Consider the following 22,126-nt stretch of genomic DNA (forward strand, 5'->3'; position numbering starts at 1 on the left):
GCTGCAGGAGGTTTTCTTTCCAAAAAGACTTTCACTGTCCAATTTTCCAAATATGATTTGAATTATGATGATGTTCTCGTTGTAGTGACTAAACCTAAACTTAAAGTCACTACTGGCTGCTAGTGGTATGATTGTTCCAACTATTGCGCAGACTATTCAGTTTAATTGATAAATGCTTTCTTTATTGCCTTGAGACAGTGTCACACTCTCTTTCTCTTAACTTCCTTTATATAAAATATAATGAGAAACCAAAATAGCCGCTATCCTGGTGCCTCTCACCATCAGCACACCTGTAATGATTGTTATGACCTTTAAATAAATCAGTGCTCAGCCGGCGTCGACCGTGTTCCCCCTGCTGTTTGGGAGGAGAACCACATCGATTCAAATACCTGGTTCCTACACTTGCTGTGAACTAACCGATAGAGCATCAGGGCTGTCTGAGGGTCTGTTCATGTCCTGATCGGGTCTATTACGCTCAACTCTACTCGGCTATAAAATTAACTCATGCACATCGGGTTCAGGCAGGTTTTCCACAAGGCTGTTTCAGATCAGGTCCAACATTTTGGACAAGTGAAGACCTCTACTGTAAAATATGGACCAGTTCTCCCATTCATGCTATTCAACTGATCCAGTCAGTGACAGCAATACAAAATATAGAAAAGTACAGCAAAGATACAGGGGAGAAAAGGCAGACTGGTGGCTGATACATACACATTAATTTACATGATAGAAGTTCTGATATGTTGCAAAAAAAATAATTATCTTTACAAATGTTCTCTGAGGAGGAAAATGTATTCTGCAGTTTTGTTCAGTTGTGTTTCATTAGGATGAGATAGAGAGAGATGTGATTATAGATCTATAGCTGCGTCTCACACAACAGCCTGAGAACAATAACACAAACAGACAATTTAAATCTGTTAAATCCTGAAAAAACCTGAAGGAACAAGAAGAACTGCTGTAAATGTTTAAATAAAATATTTAGTTTGTGAAAGTCTATAACACAGGAAACTCTGCAGCTTCATGTTGTTCCTGAAAGAGCCGAGATGTACTTGAACCAGAGAAGAAGAAAAGAAGCTTTTTGGCTCATGAAGAAAAAAATAAACAAAGTGAGAGTGTTTTTATGATTCAGATTCTACAGACATAATATTGTTATTTTATAAATAAACACATAGCTGCTGTTTCCATGAGTAGTTTAATTCATCTAAATATTATTAATATCCCATTAAAGCTGTTTCTAACAGATCTCACCAACCTGTAGCTGATGTGCTTCCTGGTTCTGGTCGATCTCCTCCCAAGATTTTTACTCTTTTTGGAATCTTTCTTCTTTGCCGACTTCTCCTCTTCCTCCTCATCTCCCTCCTAAAAACAGTCCAGACAATTATCTTTAAATGTTTAACAACATAAATACAGACTGATATTTTCTTTACATCAAACAGTCAATTTGATTTAAGTCTGTTTCACTAGATGATGAACTTTATGTTGCGTTCCATCTGAAATATAAAATTCAGCCGTTGCAGTTTGATAATTACAAATGTGAGTGAAAACTCCAGAGTTTTGAGTACAAACCTCTTTAAAAAAAGGTGAAATTAACACTGAGGGAAAGAGACACAGTCATCATCTGAACAGGTCACACACTGATAAATCTTATTCCTCCGTTGTTGTTCCAAAAAACTATTAAAAACACGTCAGTGACATGTTCCTTCATCATGAAGAGTTCATGTTTTCAGTCTCTGGTGCCACTGAGCATGTGCAGAACAGAGGAATAAAATATAATCAGGCTTCAGATACTAAAACAATACTTGTTAGTAGATCAGGGTCCGTTTCACAAAAGCAGGTTTAGACCCTGAAATGAGGGAAACTCTGAGTTTTCCGTTTCAAAAAGGAAGGTAACTCAAACCAGAGAAAGAGGGGTAACTCTAGCCTGATTCAGAGAGAGAGGTAACTTAAGCTCTCGGTCAGTTACCGTAGCAACAGACTCTATGAACCTAACCAGGTTTTTCCTCAATGAACCTCGAGTTTCTCTCAGTCTCCGCCCTCTTTCAGAGCCAAACACTCCTCATTCACCCAGTCAGCAGCCTCGTTCTGCCGTCTGTCATTCAAAAAAATCATTAAAAAAAAATGGCATGTCCTTTTGATAACGATCCCGTGGATGAAGGTGCAGCATTACTGCGCAGAGAATTAAATATTCGTTGAGAGACGGTTATCAGACCGCGCGTAGATGTTCTAGCGTTTCCAGACAATTCTCTTTCTGAGCTTAGGATCAGCTGCTCTGCTCCGTTAGAGGTGATGGTGCTGCTGGCTGAGTAGAAGTCTGTGTTAGTTTAAATAGGCTTAATTATTTAAAACAGAACATGATATAGATGAGAAGACATTTATATGTGTGAAACCAGTGTTATGTTGGGTCAAACAGCCACTTCATATTTACTTTACAATGTAAAACATGATCTGTTTTTATGTTTCATCCTAAACTGCTGTCAAGTGCACTTCTCCCCCTGCGGGATTGCACGTAAATGAAATACATTAATAGGTGACCCCTGTATTTAAGCTTACGCATTGACCCGAGCAGCAGTGATGTTCTCCCACGCCGTCTCCCTCTCTTTTTTGCAGCTGCAGCGGTGTCGCACTTCTTTCTGAAAACATGTTCAAACTCGCCGTATGAGCGCGTTAAGATTTCTAGTGCTAGCGGGGTGAAAAACGCAGCCATCCTCTTCCCCGTTGCCATGGTGACTCGTCGAATCGGGGGCTCCATTTGATGCTGGCTTTTTATAGTTGTGGCGCACGTGCTTAACTACTCCGAGTTGATTAAAGTGACTCAAATCAGCTGTTCTGGAACCGGTTTCCTATCTCAGAGTAGATCAGCTCAGAGTTTGTTGAACCTGCTTTGTGAAACGGACTCCAGTTCATTGTTGGTTCGGATCCAAACATGAGATTTGTTGACAATAAGAGAAGTTTAGCCGGAATGATCCTTTAAGCACTTTGTTATTTACTCACAGGAATGATGTTCTCCACACTGATTCCCACGTACACCAGCCGCTCCCTCCTGAGCAGACGGGGAGAGACGAGGGTCAAAATTCACATCGTTCTGAGTTAAAGAGTGTGTGTGTGTGTGTGTGTGTGTGTGTGTGTGTGTACCTCCTCTCTGCTCGCTCTTTCTTCTTCAGAGCGCTGTCCAGATTCTGCAGCTGCTCCTCCAGTTTCTCACACAGCAGCTTCTGAAGGGAGGAAAAAAACCAAAAGCACCACAAGTCAAACATTTCAAACTTTCAAAAAAGTTTTACCACCAAAACATAAAAAGGTTTATCGTTTGATAAAAAGAAAAAAAAAAGAATCAACTGTGCTTTATGTGTCAGTCTTTTCCTCTCCGTCACACACACACATACAGCTTACATGTTGGCAGGGAGGACAGAACCACTCTCCATCTGGGATCAACATGAGCGGCGGCCGCAGACAGGCGGTGTGGTATCCACTGTCGCAAGAGTCACACAGCAGGATCTGAAGACACACAAACACAGTAAACAACCATCATTTCACCGACAACCAAGCACTCAAATGGCTTCAATCTTTCATTTCACTTTTATCTTTGGTATAAATGTGGACCTGTGCACACATGTGGTTAATCAATTAACTAATTGACAGAGATGCTAGCGGAGCGTTAACCGGAGAGGGAAGCACAGTCAGCTAGCCTCCCAGCTAGCCCCCCGGCTCTCCGTGTGGATCCAATCAGAGCACTGGTTTGTTATTCAGGTTAAAGTGGGAAGACGCACTGGGACCATCAGGGAGAATCAGTCTGCAGGCGGTGGAGGACGAGGCAACGAATCAGCATTTTAAAGCTATTATGGGCCGATACCGATGACGTGCTGATATTATCGTGCTTCCCTAAAGGTTTGTGATTGCCAGTATGTGATGGGAAAACTAAGATGCAATGATGAAACAATTATTACTTATTGTCCTAATTTGTGTGACATCAGGACACATAAAGCAGCTTATCATTATCTTATCAACTCATTTTAGTGCAGAATCTGTTTGCCAAAGTGATACATGCGAAGAAAAGTCATGCAAAACCTTTTGAAAATGATCTTATCAAGTCCATAAACAAAAGCATGTGGACACCTGAAAATTACACCCATATGTGATTGTTGAACATTTAATTCCTAAACGGCTGATTCATCTGCTGCTGTAACTTCTCTTCTGGTTTCAGGTTTTTCCAGCAGATGTTGGACGCTGGCTGCGGGGGGATTTGCTCCCTTTAGTGAGGTCCAAACACTGATGTTTGGTGATAAGACCTGACTCACAGCTGGTGTTGGACTGGGAGGTTGAGGTCAGGGCCAGACAAGTTCTTCCACACCAAACTGAGAAAACCATTTCTTTCTGGAGCCGTGCATGCTGGTGTTGCTGTGTTGAAACCAGTGAAGGATCCTCCCCAAACTGTTGCTGTTAATGTGCTCAACAGTTATATTCTTTGCATGATTTACAGTTAAAAACCTTATTTATCTTCTGACTCTTTCTGCAGCCCCTCAGTTCAGCCTCTGTCTGAAACTCTGTCTGTCTTTTTAAGGCCCCGCCTCCTGATGAGCCCACTCGGTTCTGATTGGTTAGCTTCAGGAAGCTTCCCCTCAGGAGACGTCAGCAAACAGCAGTGGCAGGATTTCACTTTTTTTTTCTAATTCTTTACCTGAAATGGAAACTTCTTAAATACATCCGAACATGTTGGAGCCCAAATCACAGTCATGCATGAACAATCTGATGTGATCACAAGGAGGAAGTAGAGGTAACTATGCAAACGTAGCGTCCAGAGCAGGCTGAAGCCCTGGTTTTTGACTTACAGGCAGCATTTTTACATAAGTTCATCTCAAGTCATGGAACCATGTTTAACATCAGAACAGGATATAAATAACAGAAAATCACAAAAAGCAGAATATGTCTCCTTTAAGATTTCTCTTCAGTGGAGCCCTGGCAGACACGGTTAGCGCAGCGAAGTACCAGCTCACCCCCAAGCAATCCATCACCTTCATCAGAGCTGGGGAGAAAGCACAACATCAGCCAAGTTCCTCCGGAGGGCTTCTCACCACTGCACGGGACTGAAAGCTCCAAGTCGACCTGGGAAGGCAGCTCAAGTTCCCAGAATACATCTCAGCCACTCCACTCTGCCCGGACATGGTGTTAACATCAGAGTCAACGAAGCAAGTGGTTCTGGTAGAGCTTACTGTCCCCTGGGAAGACCGGATTGAGGACGCTAATGAGCACAAGAGGGCCAAATACGCTGAGCTGGTAAAGGAGTGCAGGAGCAAAGGCTGGAAAGCCTGCGGCGAACCAGTTGAGGTGGGGTGACGGGGTTTCGCTGGCCAGTCATTACACCGAACCCCTGGAGTAAAAGGCCAGCTGTGCAAAAGAGCCATCAAGAACATCATAGAGGCCTCAAGATGGCTGTGGATCCGGAGGGGGGATCCTTGGAGTAGTGGGCCACTTGGTCACAAGTCAGGGGCTGATCACCCCTGACTGGGTCGCCCGGGCGAGGGTGTCTGATGATCTAAGACCCAAAACACCCTGTGACCAGTTCATCACTGATGATGTGTCCAGGTGGCACCAAGCGCCCAAATCATAACCAACAGCCCTCCCAAAAAAATATACAAAAGTGTGTGGACACAAGTATCCAAATTTGTATGTTTATAATAAAACAGTCAAACAGTCTCTCACCAGTTCGGGGTGGTTGGGCAGGCCACAGTGACTGCAGGCATCCTCATTGGGAATCTCCTCTGATTTACATGATTCTTCGGAGTCGCTCCCTCCCTCGCTCTCCTCCTCTCCTCGTTCCCTCCCTCTGTGCTCCACCTCCCCTCCCTCGTTCAGTTTGCGTCTCTTCGAACGAATGTTGGACCATCGGGGGCGTCGATGCCTCCGTTTACCCTGAAAACACGACAGAGAAATAAGCAAACACAGAGGAAATAGCAAAAAATATCATGTGTTCATTCTCACAGGACATGTGTGGAAACATGTTACCCTTCGTTTCCTGAGTTGCCCGACAGGTTCTGCTTTTCTGTCTTTTTTTGTAGCTAAGCTCTGCTCCTCTTCGTCCTCTTCCTCTTCGTCCTCCTCCCCCTCTCCTTCTTCTTCTCCTCCCCTCGTCCTGGTGGGCAGCGCCTGCTTTCTTTGTGGTTTCTTTCTCTGGCTCTCGGCCACCTTCGAGCTCGGCCTGCAGGTTGGCAAAGCAGATGATCTTCAAGAAAAAAGGTATAGATGGCACTGAATTTATTATCCGTCCACTGGAAGCGGCTGTACCTGAGATATCACAAAGACAAACGTGCATAGTCTGATCTCTAATCCCCCAGTTTCATGAATTTTATTACCCACATACCTGCAAATCCTCGCAGATCTCCTCAGCGACCTCCCTTCCTCCTGCACCTGCTCCCTCGCTTTCTCCTCCTCTTTCCCTCCTTTTCCCCTCAGCTTGTTCCTTCGATGGGGAGGGATCTTGATCTTCAACCTGATTCCTTCTTTCTGGAGCTCAGAGGAGGCTTCCTCCAGGGGACCCTGCCTCTCCTCTGACTCAAGCCCAGAGTCCTTCAGCCTAACCTGGGCTACCAGCCCACCGTTGATCCCCTCTCTATGGTGGTCCTCTTGATCCTGCTGGACTTCTTTTAGAGGTGGGACAGTGCTCGCTGGCTCTGCCTCCACCTTTCCTAAAGTGCTTTTATTCTTTTCATGCTCGTCCTTACTTCCTTCTTCTGCCGCAGGGCACCCGGACACGCCTCCTCTCCCCTCCTCCTTCCTGTCCTGGTCTTCATCCTTTCGTTGAGGACTGCTGAGCCCAGTTTTTGTCCCCTTGTCTGACTGCTCCTTGGTCATTTTTTTAACCTGGTCCTCTGTCGTCTGTCTCTTGGGTTCCTCTGTGGACTGAGTCAGTGAGGACACGGTAACGGACGCCGCTGCTGTCTCTCCTTCAACGGGTCCCTTCCTCACCAGCACCGACTGCCGGCTCACCTCCCGCTCTTCCTCCACAGCTCTGGAGCCGTGGTGCTCTAAACTTGGCCCGTTTTGCTCCTGTTGCTCAGCGTTGGGCATTCTGTGACGCTCGGACGGGCTGCGGATGACCCCCACGTGACCTACGACGCCGACTTGACCTATGACCCCTATGACTCCGTTCTGTCCCTCTTTGTGCGGCAGGAGGAGAGACGACCTCCCGTTGGTCAGCTCCTGCCTCAATGTAGTGACTGCTAGTTGCTGCTGCTGTTGTGAGGATGTCGGGCCACCGGGCGGCGCTAACGAGTGAGGCAGCATCCCCTCTCTCCCCTGACTGTCTTTAGTCTGGATCACTGAAGGGTTACACACAATAATACTGCTGCTGTTACTGTTGTTAAGGTGGTTGCTGTGGTAGCTCTCAGCCAGCTTCAGCTCCCTCTTCTTCAGCGGTATCTTGGCCTGCTGGTTGCTCCTGACGACCGCCCGCTCTGCTTCCTCTTCCTTGTTAGTCTCCTGTTTTGGCACAGCAGCGCCCGGCGCCATGACGACAGACACGGCGTTTTTGGGGGCGTCGGCGTCCCTGGATTCTGATTTGATGACGGTGGTGATGGTGCTCACGCGGTTATCGAAGACAGGCGGCGGTCTGTGGTCCGTCTTCTCTTCTTTCACCTCAGCATCAGTGTTTTCCTGCTTGAGAGTCTGTGGCTGCTCCTGTTTTACCGCTGTGAAACAAAAAAAAAGACAAAGATCACACTGCTGGAAACAGCAAACATGAAACAGACAGAGCTCTGGGAACAGTGTCAAAATGAGAATGTTGGGTTTAAAGGTCATTTTATATTCTTCTTGTATCTAGTGGTAGACTGGATACTCCCACCAGTTTCCCCATCCCTCTTTTTCAGTGACAGAAATAAAATGATTGATCTGTGTTTCAGAGACAAGAAATTTAACTTCCCATCCATACAGGAAGCGGGGTTACATCACATCATGTTTGTTAACATCTGCTGCTTGTGATCAGCTTGTGTCGACATTTGAGCAAATATCTGATTTATGAGACGACGTACAGCATGAAGGACAAACGTCAGCTGATTATTAAATCATTTCTCCCACAAAAACAACATGGGGATCAGCTGCTTGTGTTACTGTTACAACAGTCATGTGACTGCTCACAATGTGTTTATGACTATATGGTAGAACAGAAGCTGTCAAAACATGTCAGGTTAGTTACACTATTACACTGCACAGTCCAGTTTCTCATTGCATGAGCTTCTTATTGTGTAACAAGCTAATTAATCCAACTTATATTATATATAAAATGTCACATTACATAGTTGGGTGAAAAGATGTGTTTTAAGTTAAAAACAGACTTCTGGTTTAGTGATCATTTGTAAAGAATTAAAGTAATGTTAATAACTTATTAACCTGCATCATTGTAGTGCTACATTAGCATCAGAGCTCCTGAAAGTTTTCACCATAGAAACAGCAACACAGTTGTAAACTAGTTAATGTTGAATGTAATTTGACTCCAAAGTCTTTTTAGGCTGAATTCACAACAAATCAGGCGGTGCGGCGGAAACGCCAGTCATCCTGGACCGCGGCCGGAAAGTTGAGCCAGAGTCAACTTTTGGAGAAACGCAACCCGACGTCACTGTGGCTGAAGGCTGCGGTGGCCAATCACAGCCAGCGGGAGATCAGACTGACAAGAGTTGTAGACTCATTTTAAAAAAGACGAGAGAAAAAGAGAGCGAGAGAGCAGCTGTGGTCGAGCGAGCTAGAGAGTGAATGAAGGGAGGGAGGGCTAGTAGCGAGAAAGCCGGTGAATCAGATCAATAAAACATTATTTTCTGATTGTTTCACAGCGGTTACATTCTAGAGCACAAATAAACACGCCCACGCCCCCCCACCACCACCACACACACCTCCGCTCCACCCTGCAGCTGAACACTGCACCGCCTGATTTGGTGTGAATGCAGCCTAAATCTCATATGTGCGCTGGATGTGGTTGTGTCAGGTCACATGACCTTAGGGCTGGCCAATATATGGATATTATATCGATATCGTGATATGAAACTAGATACCGTGTTAGATTTTGGATATGTAATGTATCATAAGTGTCGTCTTTTACTGGTTTTAATGGCTGCATTACAGTAAATGATGTCATTTTCTGAACTTACCAGACTGCTCTTCTTTAATTTACCCACTTAGTCATTATATCCACATTACTGATGATTATTCATCAAAAATCTCATTGTGTAAATATTTGGTGAAACCACCATTAGTCATTGTTACAAAAATTATGATTACACTGTGTATGAGTGTTACTATTTTATCTTGATCATGATGACTTGTTCCTGTTTTTTTACTGCACCTCTACAACATCAGCAGACTCATCAGCTGAGGTTAAAGGAAGTTTAGTATGATATTTGTAAAGAGGAAGATGTAGAAATGGGTTGGAGACAGAGTGAGACATGTCATCTGGGGGTCAGTTGGGCAGGAGAACTGAAAACAGACACGACGTTATCTATGAGTCTGTATTTTGATAGATTAAGAGAAGAACTGTGAAACCCTGTTATAAATGCTCCACTGGGAGCCTTTTTCTTTGTGTGCTGCATTGTGAAACTCTCCTTCTTGTACAAAAAATTAATTCTGTTGAATTTTGATACTTCTGCTCCGGTCTCTATTGTTTAATGGTCAGTAAGGGTCATCCCTCGTCGTATTTGGTTAAAAATATCATGATTTGATTTTGTCCATATTGCCCAGCCCTACATGACCTCCTCAAATATGCGGACATGTGTTCTCAACTTTGGGAAAAGTACGGCAGGCTGTGTGAACCAATCAGGACCGAGACTTTGGGGTTTGTATTTACTTTAGTCAGAAACAGCAACCGGATGTTAAGAGACAAACCCTGAAACGGTACAAACACAAAGGTCAGTCTGGCGTCCTGGTGGTTTAAGACGCTGCTACATCTGTAGCTTCAGTCTGGCTGAGGAACATGGTTGTATGTCATCACTCGTTTCTTGTTCGCTCTCTATTGTACACTTAACTCAACACTTTACACGCATCAGAGATGATAAGATCTGTCCATCAGATTCAATCATCTATTCATGTTTTTTAATTTACAGACTTTAAACACACAATATGTAATTTCAGCCGCTAGGGGTCTCAGTCAAAACAATAACAAAAGACGGAGTGTGATGACGGTGTGAAGTAGCAAGGGATCATGGGAATTGTTTTCTTCGTTGTTAAATAACCAGCTTCACCAGGATAGGATTACTCCAGTGTTCATCAGTTGGGATGTTTTTACTCGCAGAGGTCTCCTCCTCTCCAGAACAAACGTACACGCAGATTAAAGTCATTAAAATACTAATTAAAGCTGTTTCACCTAAAAAAAAAAAAATCAATATTTCTCCAACGATGTTTGGCGACCACCGGACTTCCTGGAGGGGCTGTTAGCCGAGCTGCTGCTAACGTTTGTCCAGTTTATTTCTCTGATAACTTAAGACGTCCAGACGTCCAATGACTAAAATCCTTCTTCTGGCTAAAAGATATAGTTAAAAACCACCTAAATTTATCATAAAAATGTGGCTTAAAACTGAATAAAAGTCCATTTATAACAGTTTGTGTGGAACAACCACAACGCCGATGTATTATCTTGTATGTGTGTAAGTTACTCTTTGGTAGACGCCATTGTAGCGGACAAACACAGCGCCGCCGTATGCATCTGGTGCGTGTTTACTCTTTGGTAGAGGAGATATGACGCCATCGACAGGCGACCAAATGAAACGGTCCGTTACTTTGATTAAATTACAGATTTCTCTGAGTTTGAACATTGTTGGAAACATTTGGGATAATGTAAGTACACAACTCAACAACATATATAACATAGGTCTAGTTGTTTTTAGACATTTTAATGTGGAATAATTACATATTATACCATTAAATTTACAGACTTAATTTAAAAATGTTGTTGTATCTGTTTAAAGTTGCCTTTCTGATGAAACTAAACCTAAAAGTGTCATAAATCTCACCTTGTCTGAGGGGTTTCTCTTCCTTCACAGGGTCGACCTTCTTGCCATCAGTGTGTTCCTCGGAGGTCTTGGAGGGTTCAGGGTTGGTGTTTCCAGTGACCTCGTCCCCTAAATCACACACACACACACACACACACACACACACACACACACACAGTTGTGGTGAAAATGTTTCTAGAATAAAGGTTCATCCCACAAATTAAATCCAGTCCTCATTAACAATCTTGGGCTGTTTTTTCACCCATTATTGGCACAAGAAGTCAGAAACTGTGGTGTGATATTGGACTTTTGAATTTTTCAACTTCAGTTTATTAGATTATTTTTAATTAATGTTTTAATGCTTTAAAAAAACAGTATTGCACCTCTTTTTGATCAGCTCCTTTCTTTCTCTGAGCACAGTTCAGTTCTGTGGTTTGATTAACTTTAGATTATTTATGTTATACATTAATATGTTGCTTTTACATGCATCTAAGTAATCAGGTTATTCAGAGAAACCAGATTACATGCACTGTAGTAACCTGGCTACTGTAAATCTGCGTCGACATGCAGCACATCAGTAACCAGATTTCTCTCCGACCACCAACATTATTTTGGAACGTAGACTGTATAAAAATAATGGACGTAGCCATGGTGACGTCAACCGTTTGTTTATGGATTCCTGCTTTGAAGCCTCAAGTTTGGCATTTTGACCGTCACCATCTTGGATTTTTTGGAGGCAGCAGTGACCATATATGGACGAGAGCTGCTAGCTTGGTTAGGGCGGTGCATTTACAGCCTATGGTGCTAATGGTAATGCTAATTTTCACTAGTGAAAAGCAGGCTTAAAACCATTAAAACAAAATATACTTACTGGAAAAAGAACTAAACATCTGACTCCTTATGAGGGTCTTTTAGTTCAACCCAAACAAGACTTTTTTTAGGTGACCAGAATGTTGTAAGTGCAAATGTGTCTGAATTGAACTAATCAAACGTTCAGTGGTGGAAACTGATTTAGTTAGACTTCTACAGGCTGCTTTCAGTTTCAGCTTTAGTCAGACTTTGGATGCATTGGTGTAAAATACGAGGACACATCCTGCTATTGAGCGCTTCCTGTCTGCAGTCTGTTGTTCTGCACATGTAGATGTAAAAAGCTGATCAGAAACCTGGTTACCTGTAAACGTGGCAGATTAATCTGTGTTCTCCAGAAGAAATCTACCTGGGAGAACCAGGTTTCTCTGATCCTCTACCCTGATTATGGAAGCCAGGTTTCTGGTTTACATGACAGTTAAGGAATCAGCTTTCTGGAGAAACTGGCCACTTAAATGTAAATGTACTGATAGTTTGGTCACTTTTTGCCCTTTTGGAACTTATTCTGTCACTTCTGTTAACAGCTTTTAGTTGCATCTACAGACATAAAAATCTTTTTGGGTTTAAATATTTTCTCTCTTTTAAAATTTAATTTTAAATCATCACCGACATGTGTATCCATAATATAAACCCTACGCTTCAAAGTAATATCTACTCATTCGCCCGACATACCTGCATCTCTCCCTGTGGGGCTGGCACTCCTGGATCCAGCCTGGTTCTGGTCCCGGTTCTGGTTTGGCTCAACCTGGGCCTTCAGCAGCTCCAGAGCCTCAGCCAGGTCGTTACGAGTCCTGAGGAGACAGTCGGGATCAAGATGAAACCAGCTCAACAACAACAACAGGAGGAGGAGGCAGAGGTGGGGGGGGGGGGGGGGGGGGGGGGGGTTTGTGAGCAGACTCAGTGAATTGATAAAACACTGAAGCCTTTTTATCCAGAGAGGAAAAACTGTTCAGGAGAAGTGAGGAGACTTTCAGCTTCCTCCAAGCCAGATTATAAAAAGCTCATATTTTTTACTAGCAGAGAAAACAGTAACTAGAGACGTGATTGCAGCCTGAGACACTGGTGCTGCACTCTGATACACCAGTAGCGTTTTTCCATTGTTTTTTGGAGGGTAGTCACGCTGAGCCATGCTGGGAGCAGTGGAGTTGAACTGGCACGCTGCCAGTGTTTTTCCACTGCACAGTACAGCAAGGTAAAGGAAGCTGTTTACCTGTTGGAGGTGTGCTGTTTGCCTGTCGTCTACAGCTCTTCATCAAACTTTTTTCACTGGAAAAAAATAGATCCAAATATCTCCAGATCTTGTTGTATTGACCTGTTTTTACAGGATTGTAGAAAAGCTCTGCTAATTCAGTTATTTTGTCATTTAAAAGCGTTTAAAGTTCCAGTGAAACAGAAGTTAAAGCCTCTTTAGCTTCTGTCCTGTGATGTATTTCCCAGTGAAACAGAATATTTGATTTTACAAGAGGGGTTTAAATGATTTATGTATTTATTGGGACCATGTAGAGTGTTAAATGTTACCGTTTGATGTACCAGAGTTTAGCTTATAGCTCATTTTCATCTGCAGTCCCTCCAGCAGGTCACAATTAAAACATATAACAGCACAATTTTTTTTTGTGTGTGTGTGTGTTTTACACTTTACACTTTATATTTTATTGTGCTACGGACCCTCCATGAGTTGTGTCCTTAATAAAATTTGAATTGAATTGAATTGACACAGGACACATAATACAAAATACAAAGCTACACATAACAGCACATCACACACACCCACAATTTCAAACTAGAAATTAATAATCTAAACTTGTGAAATTAAAAGCAAGATTATCTGCGTTCATGAGATGAAATGTAGATTCAGAGGTTACAGAGCCGAGCAGCTTTCAGCAGATGTTTTAATGTGGTTGAACTGCAGCGCTTTGCATCATCAGGTAGGACGTGTCACTGAGTCGTGGCTTTCACAGAGAAAGCTGACTGTCTGGTCCAATCTATAGAGGATATTCTGGAGGATCTGATAGAACTTACAAAAATCCTTTGCATTGGATCAGGCTGTTAAAAAGTGGGCAGGGCTTACAGAGTTGAGTCACCTGTTGTTAGATCCAGAGGACAAGGGAGTGAGTTAAATGAGTTAAATCTCAGCCACATTGTTTTGGAAATGAAAACACACATCTCTTCCTGTCTTTCTCTCCATTGTTGCTCTGTTAGATAACACGACCCACAAAACGGTGAAATGTGGTTTTATACAACCGGTGTGGCTGCTACTCGTTAACTTTGTTAACGCCCGAGTGCAGGATGAGTCATCAGACATTTGAAACCGTTTTTTACAGGAAGAGAAAATACTCTGATACTGATTTTATTAGACAAATATTTGGCATTTAACAAGAGATAAATGAATAATTAACTACAAAGACTTTTCATTTCATGGGGCTTTTAATATGAAGCACCAAAAGCAGGGAATGTTGGGTTTTCATCAGCAGTAACTTAACGCGGCTCGGATGCAGCTGAAAGCGATCAGCAAACAGTAAAATAAAGCAGATATCCGCGAGACAGGAACGCAGGAGAGAAACTAAACTTCAAACCACAAAAGTTCAGTTAGAAGCTACAAAAGTACAGAGAGCTGAACACAGAGACTTTTAAAAACAGCTCTGGTCTCCAAGACAAACAGGCATTTCATCACGGGTTTGAGCGGCGCAGCTAAAGTGGATCGACCCGGGCTAAAAGACCAGATTAAGAGACCTACCTGACGATGCAGTTCCAGGTGGATCCATCCAGATCGTCCTGCTCCTCGGTGTACAGCCTGATGTTCTGCTCCTGGTCCAGCTGCAGCCAGTACATCAGGCCCTGCCGGTCCCGACCTACAGGCTGCAGACGCATCTTCTCTGGGTCCTCCTCGTTAATCGCCATCTTGAACTTCAGGTTGTCGTCGAACTGACACTCGCAGAGATACTGAAAGATAAACAAAATGATAACAAAGAGATGCTTTGACTGCAGATGTTTCAGCTTTCTGGATACATTAAAAACATGAAGTAAAAAGCAGGAAGTGTCGTACTTTGAGGATGCTTGACTTGCACTCCATGGACATCTCCTGGTAGCCCTTCTGCTCCAGCTCCCATGCCCAGGTGTTGTTCAACTCCTGGCAAACCTACAGGAAACAATGATTAAAGTTACTGCATGCCTATTTGCACACACATTCTTTCAACATTTCTTCATCTGTTGAACACATAAGGCCCTAAAGTTAGTGGGAAATCCTTAAGTCGTCACTCCTCTTAAAGCTCAAACAAACCTTTGTTATCATCCTAAATGACAAACAGGGGCCGTATCTGCATCCCATCCCCGTTAACTAACACTTTGCCCAACCTGAACAGTTCATTTTAGCTGTGTGGTCTCTGTAGAAGCAGCGAGTGAGCTCTGCATCCATAGAAAGCTGGATTTAATGATGGCTGAACCTCTTCAGTGAGTCATCTTTGAATGTGAACACATACATACATATACAAAGCCCTCACCTTGGCCAGGTATTTTTCCCAGCGGTCAGTTGAAACAGACCTCCCCAGTTTTCTGAGCAGCTTCACATGGAGCTCCACCAGAGGTTTAGGAACTAGAAAACACACACAGGATGGTTAGAAACACGACTCTGTTCATCTGCATCCACACTTGGTGCACATTTCAGTGGTATTTTAGGGGATTTCTAATGAGAACTAAACTCAACAAGGCATTGGCATTTGATATTAATCAACACTTGCAACACTTACAATGGAAGTGATGGAGGACAAAATGTATTTAAAAGTTTATCTGAAGCGAATATGAAGCTTCAGCATCCAAACGAGTCAAATCAAGTAGATATCTTTCAACGTTACAGTCTTTTTAGTGCCAAGGTTCCTCTTGTGGACACACTGTTGATTTTGGCCTCCATCATTTCCACTGAAAGCACATTTGAAGGATCTTTTAATATCCAGTATGAACAGGAGGAATGTTTACAGCGAGGAAAACCTCTTCCACTGTTCATATGGACACCTGACTGCTGGTTTAAGAGACTTGAAGAACTGTGACACCACAACTAGTTTGGGAGCCAGTTGTGGTCGAATATGCAACTTGTCTGCAGATACAATGAGAATTTCAGTGAAGTAGGAGACATCTTGTGTTCAGCATTTCAGCTTTTGAAAGGAAAATATTTGCATATTTATAGATTGATATGGATGGAGTGGATGTAATTTTAAGAAATTTGATCTTAGATAACTGAACTTCTTGTGAAGAGAAAGAATGTGGTAAACAAATGGATGACAGCAAAGTATTTTTAGATGTCTTAAAATATGTTTAAGAGGATCTTACATTATCAGGAAATTGTTTCCCTGATTTTTCCAGTCAAATGTTGCTCAACAGATAAGAAGTTCCTTCTTCTTTCAAATCTACAGTGTAAATATTTGTGTAAATGTAAACACAGTCATATAATAATAGCAAAAAGACTGTTTTCAACACAACAGCAGGGCTTCAGTGTGTGGTCTGATGTGCAGTGGTGGAATGTAACAGAAGGACATTTACTCAAGTACCTCATACTTCTACTCCACAACATTTGTTAGAATGATTTGAGAACTTTGTTTTTTCTTCTTTCCTCTCCCATTAATCATCTCACAACCCCTCATATTTATCTGCTGACCCTTTGGAGGGGCCCCACCCCTAGGTTGGCAACCACTGGACTAAACTAGCTAACTGTATATAAAGTAGTTGAAACTAGCTCCACCTCCAGCAGCTACAACAGTAACATGCTGCTCTAACACTGATGCTTCACTATTAGTAATGTACTTTATTAAACATATTTAATATATCAGTCACTGTGGTGGATTTTCCACAAAACAAGTACTTTTACTTTTAATACTTCTGTACTTTAACTTAAGTAGGATTTTAATTGCAGGACTTTTTCTTGTATTGGAGTATTTTTCCATTGTGATATTTCTAATTTTATTGAAGTAAAAGATCTGTGTACTTCTTCCACCACTGCTGATGTGAGACATTTATGAAGTCCTTGAATTTACAAGGAATTCCAGTTTTCTCTGCTGGCATGTGTAAACTAATTTTTTTCTGTTTTCACATTATCAACATCTCGAGTAGGAAAGAGCAGTTAATTATGGCTGACTGAAATATCACAGACACATTATAGCTGATGTACGGCTTGAATATTCTGTTTAATATCTAACTTTATTCTACTGTATGTGGTGTAGCTGGAAGCCGACGTAAGCAACAGACCTGAAGTTAGCTTCAGATTCTGGGTTAATGGAAAAGTTAGGGGGAGAGTAAAGGGAAACAAATAATGATATTCAATGGCTGATTCTGTTTTTCCACCACTTACACTTCTGAAAAAGGGTAATTTCACTATATTTTCTTCATCCAGACCATATTACACCAGGTATAGATCAATAACCTATACATTTAAGACTTGTCAAATCTGTACTAGATTCACCAGGAGACTCATTAGATTATTATTAAGATTTAGTCTAAGTGTTGTGTTTTTTAACCTGGATGTGGGGGGAAAGCAGTGAATCGCCCTTTTTTCTGTTTTCATAAGAAAAATAAAGGATTCACGAAACTGTGTTAAAACAGCGTTAAGACTTTTGCTACGATGCTTGACACTGTTTTCACAAGTGTACGTGGTGCAAAAACGGAGAATCAGCCGTTAAATGTTATTATTTTTCCCCTTTCCTGCTCCCTTAACCATGAATCCCAAGCTAACTTCAGCGTCGTGGGACTAACGGTAATTGAAAACAATCGCTAACAAGCAAGAAGAAAGAGGGACGCTGCTAACACGACACCTACGAGTCTGAAACACGTCTCCCTGATAAATCGATAAGTGTTCAATAATATAACTGTAGGAGTCCGTGTTTTACTTTGACTAAAAGTTGATGGAATCCCAGATGCTAGCTTCACTAGCTAGCCAGCAGCTAGTAGACCCCTACTGCGCATGTGCAGATTTGACAGCCACTCCAACGGCCAAAAATTAACATCCACTGTTTTCAGCGAACATCTCTCGCTTAGCTGTAACAGCTGCCTAAAATACAGGCGAAAGGAAAGAAAATGTCATTATCTTGAGCCCACGGTGGATACATAAACACAGGGGCACGCTGGAGACACTCTAGTCCGGCTGCCTGTGAGGCAAGGCCGGTGAAAAATTACACCTGACAACCGTCCGGAGCTAACTGGTTGCCTGTGTGTGTGGTCACTCGGCAGTGCTGCATCATGGCTCCCTCACCAAGTTTAACTGATCAATACCAGCCGTGACAACATTATCGATGACCTGTCACTTGATTAACTGAAAAAACAAACCACAAGCTCGAGGCGCCGTGCCAAATTATGCAGCCCCCGTTTCCCGTAACTTTAGCACACACACACACATCCACACGGGGGTGAAGTGTGCGCTGTTTGGAGTTAGCTTCATGTTAGCAGCCTCTGTTTCTCTCTCACTGACTGTTTTCACACAAAACTTGGGCAAAACAAAATGGTTGTTCTTCAAAGAGAGACTGACTCTAATTTTCAGATTTTTTTTTTTTTTTTTTTGCCACAACCGGAAAACAACACATAAACTGACGGAGTAAACTCCTAATGTGATGCTGCTCAGCCGGGCCACACACACACACTCTTCATCATCCTCCTCCTCCTCCTCATCACGATGATGAAGAAGATGATGAAGATGGTGGTGGAGGTAGCAGTGCCCCCCTTCCCTTCTCCTCTGGTTTCGAGTGTCGCAGCTTTCCACCACTTCTTCTCCCCTGAAAAGCAGCGCTCCCCCCCCCCTCCTTCTCCTCCTCCTCCTCCCTCTCTCTCTCTCTCTCCCTGCCCACCGCCCTCCCCGCTTCTCTCACCTGCCGTTTTGTCCCGCAGATACCTCTCCATCTGCGGGAAAGTCATCTCGGGTAGGTCCAGCGCCGCTCCGTACCGCTCCAGGAACGAGCAGACCACCGCGAAGCTCGGGCACAGCGCCGGGCCGGAGCTCCTCACCACCGCCGGAGCAGCCATCTTTCCAGGCGGAGAGAAACAGGAGGGGAGGGCCCGCCGCTGCGAGGATGCGACTGTGTGCGGGTGAAATGAATGGAGGCAGTGAAGCGGCCGCCGGCGTCAAGTTACAGCGAAGGAGAGCGACAACCTTCCGCTTACACATCTCAAAATAAATCCGCTGGGGAGTAAACATGAGCAGAAAATACACATGTGTGATCCTGGTGCTGTCCAGGATGAATTGCATTTAGTATTTTATTGCTCTTTGTACAGTGACTTGAGGAATTATTTGTTTGAGAAGATCCAACTGATTTGGTTTGGTTAATAATAATAATAATAATAATAATGCATGTACTGCACTTTTCATTCATAGTGAAACTCAGAGTGCTACAGTATTAATAACATAAAACACACAACATTAAGTCAAGTCAAATTTTATCTGTATAGTCAAACATCACAAATCACAAATGTGTTTCAAGGGGCTTTACTGTACTGTCTGTACTGCGATACAACATCCTCTGTCCTCAGACCCTCGATTCAAATAAGGAAAAAACTCCTTAAAACAAAAAAAAACTTGAAAAAATGGAAGAAACCTCAGGAGGAGCAACAGAGGAGGGATCCATCTCCCAGGTTGGACAGACAAGCAATAAATATGTGTAGAGAATAGAACACAAATTACAGCATGGAACAGGATAACTAAATTATAATGGATTTATGATATATATATATATGAACATTGTGATGAAGAGGACAAGGAGCAGCTTCAAGGTGCCACCAGAACAGAATAAGACCTGAGCCACGCGACCTCCATCACCATGGAGACCTGGCAGGAGGACAGACTGCACATGCAAACAGAGGAGAAGAGACAAGAAAAGACATTATTCACACAGGAGAGAGAGAGAAGGATAAAGATGTCATTCAGAGAGAGAGAGACATTGGGGAAGAGATGTCTGACGAGTTTGACTTTGAGAAGAACAACTTTATATTTCAGGACTAAGAAGATTAAAAAGATCCTGAATAGAAAAGGGTTTTTTTTTTGAAAGAGTCTAGACTCTGTGCTGCCCTTAGACGGTGAGGAAGGCTGTTCCACCAGCGTGGTGCAGCAGAGCAGAAGGCTCGATCCCCCCGTGGTGCGGAGCTTAGTACTGGGTGGCCTGGAGGAGCGAGCTGCTGGCAGATCTGAGGGTGTGGGTGGAGTTGTCTGAAGCTGATATGTTGAGTTTTGGCTTTTTAATATGGAGATTTTTGTATTGGCGACACTGCATCCATCATAACAGGACAGCTCTGCCATGTAAACTGAATGTTCTGAAATGTACATCATGATCTGTCGTGCGGCCGTCCTGGTTATTATTGTTCAGTGTCTTGTAAGCCCATATGGGCTGAGAGCCAGAAAGGTTCAGAACACTTAAATAATAATTCAATCAATCAAAATCTCACAATATTGTTTTGTGTGATAAGCTGTAGAGCTGCATCAATTAGTCAATTAAGATAAAACTTTATAGTCTCACAAGTAAAAATCCTGCATGAAAAGAGTCTGTTGATGTTGTGGGAAAGGCAGTCACGAGTTGTTTTCACTCTTGGTTTTTATTAAATCAGCACTCATGTTGTTAATCCTTCAGAAAATCCTGCAGGGAGCCAGCAGGAGCAGCACTGAGGTGATGGAAGAACTATTTAGATCCTTTATTACAGTAAAAGTACCAATAGAGCGATGTTAAAATACTACATTACAAGTAAAAGTCCTGCATGAAACATCCTGCAACAGTAAAAGTACATCAGTATTATGAGCTTGATGTAGTTAAAGTATTGCAGTAAAAGTAGTGGTTTGGTCCCTCTGACTGATATATTATTATATATGACATCATTAGATTATTAAAACTGAAGCATCAGTGTTAGAGCAGCATGTTACTGTTGTAGCTGCTGGAGGTGGAGCTAGTTTACACTACTTTACATACAATTAGCTTGTGGCTAGATTACAAATTTGCATGTTACAGCAGTGCAGAAAACAAGCTAACCGATAAGAAATATAAACAACAACAAAATAAATGGAATTCAGCCAGTGGTCTCCAATCTTTTTGGCTTTTTACGTCTTACAAAAAGCAGTGAAAAACCAGTAAAGGATCTGAATATTTCTTCCATCACTGTTGGTTGCAGCCTTGATAATCAGAGATGTCTTTGTTTTTTTGTTTGTGTCTATACACATTTTATTGAGAGATGAAACTCTTGACTTCCGGTCTCATAGCGTATGTTTGACAGCAGCTTGACGCAGCTGAGAGAAGTTGGGAGGACCAGAGCGAGAAATGCCCAGAATTCATCGCGATAGAATAACATCAACAGTTCAAAATGGTTTTGGTTTTCATTCCACAAATGTTCCCAGAATACACCGAGAAACGTCGTAACACAACTGCGCATCATTTTCCCTCAAAAACATAAGAGATGTGTGAACGACGGAACTGACGCTACAAACGCTTCTTTAACTTAATTTCTCATGATTTGTTGGCAAAGATTAATTGTCTGTTATCTGTACAGTTCGTATTTTAAATATTTGAAGTATAAATCAGTCTGCTGCCGCTGCCCGCTGCGCATGTTGTCACGCTGCTCAGGACGGGATGCTGCCTTCAGGAATTGTTGGAAATATCTCAATCACAGGAAGAATCCCCCTCTCAAGACTAACTTTTCAGACCAGCTGTATATCCATCATAAACAAATACAAACTACGGGTCACATCGCGATTTTGACTTCACTGATAAAAGCTCTAACACAGATAGAATTACTATTTTATGTTAACAGTTACATGAATCATGGGCACAAAGTTGTGGATTTTTGGGGTGTGTTTTATGAAGTAGCTATTGGTGGGGGAAGTACTGAGATCCGTTAGTAAATACGCCAATACAGCAGTTTCACTCACTACTTCCTAATGTTTTCTCTATGCATTATAACATATATAAGATTATATATAAGATACAAGTCAAGGAGGGATAATTTCAGGTCTCATTCTGAAAGTAACGCTCAGTTTCACACTGACTCAACCAGACGATTGTCTCTTATCTTCATCTTCACAAACATCATTACGTCACATGACACAGATACAGGAGTCCAAATTCATGGAACTATTGTTCTCGTTGGGTTAGAACGTCTTTAAAATCCTTTGGAGCAGATTTTAAAAAGGCTTTAGTTTTGGTTTTGTAATCTTGTTTTTTTTTAACTGTGGGACTTTCTTTTATATGTTTTTATATTATATAATATTCATTTGATGTTCTTGTTGTTTGTGTGTATTTAACCTGTGCACATGAATAAACTCAAACTCAAAGAAATTTGCATCCAAAGAG

At 42.5% G+C, this 22,126-nt stretch overlaps 1 protein-coding gene across 7 annotated transcripts in view; it reads right to left on the reverse strand.

The window, feature by feature from the left end:
* The window catches only part of rsf1a (remodeling and spacing factor 1a), a 33,721-nt gene extending 14,641 nt beyond the window's left edge, over window positions 1-19,080 (reverse strand). For 3 of the 7 annotated variants that reach the window (XM_042413670.1, XM_042413669.1, XM_042413668.1), the window contains exons 1-13: window positions 18,671-19,080; window positions 15,326-15,417; window positions 14,872-14,964; window positions 14,563-14,768; window positions 12,501-12,619; window positions 10,983-11,090; window positions 6,353-7,679; window positions 5,998-6,214; window positions 5,695-5,904; window positions 3,388-3,492; window positions 3,133-3,212; window positions 2,992-3,040; window positions 1,253-1,359 (exon numbers count right to left, since the gene is read on the reverse strand). In XM_042413670.1, coding sequence (XP_042269604.1) covers window positions 1,253-1,359; window positions 2,992-3,040; window positions 3,133-3,212; window positions 3,388-3,492; window positions 5,695-5,904; window positions 5,998-6,214; window positions 6,353-7,679; window positions 10,983-11,090; window positions 12,501-12,619; window positions 14,563-14,768; window positions 14,872-14,964; window positions 15,326-15,417; window positions 18,671-18,824 — 2,867 coding nt within the window. In that variant the 5' untranslated portion in view covers window positions 18,825-19,080. Of the gene's footprint in view, window positions 1-1,252; window positions 1,360-2,991; window positions 3,041-3,132; window positions 3,213-3,387; window positions 3,493-5,694; window positions 5,905-5,997; window positions 6,215-6,352; window positions 7,680-10,982; window positions 11,091-12,500; window positions 12,620-14,562; window positions 14,769-14,871; window positions 14,965-15,325; window positions 15,418-17,627; window positions 17,646-17,698; window positions 18,106-18,134; window positions 18,369-18,670 lie in introns of those variants that run through there. The other 4 variants (XM_042413671.1, XM_042413672.1, XM_042413674.1 and 1 more) reach the window with 4 other exon arrangements.
* Window positions 19,081-22,126: the final 3,046 nt, after the last annotated feature.

Source organism: Thunnus maccoyii, chromosome 6 (genome assembly GCF_910596095.1).
Source record: "Thunnus maccoyii chromosome 6, fThuMac1.1, whole genome shotgun sequence".
NCBI classification, from domain to species: domain Eukaryota; kingdom Metazoa; phylum Chordata; class Actinopteri; order Scombriformes; family Scombridae; genus Thunnus; species Thunnus maccoyii.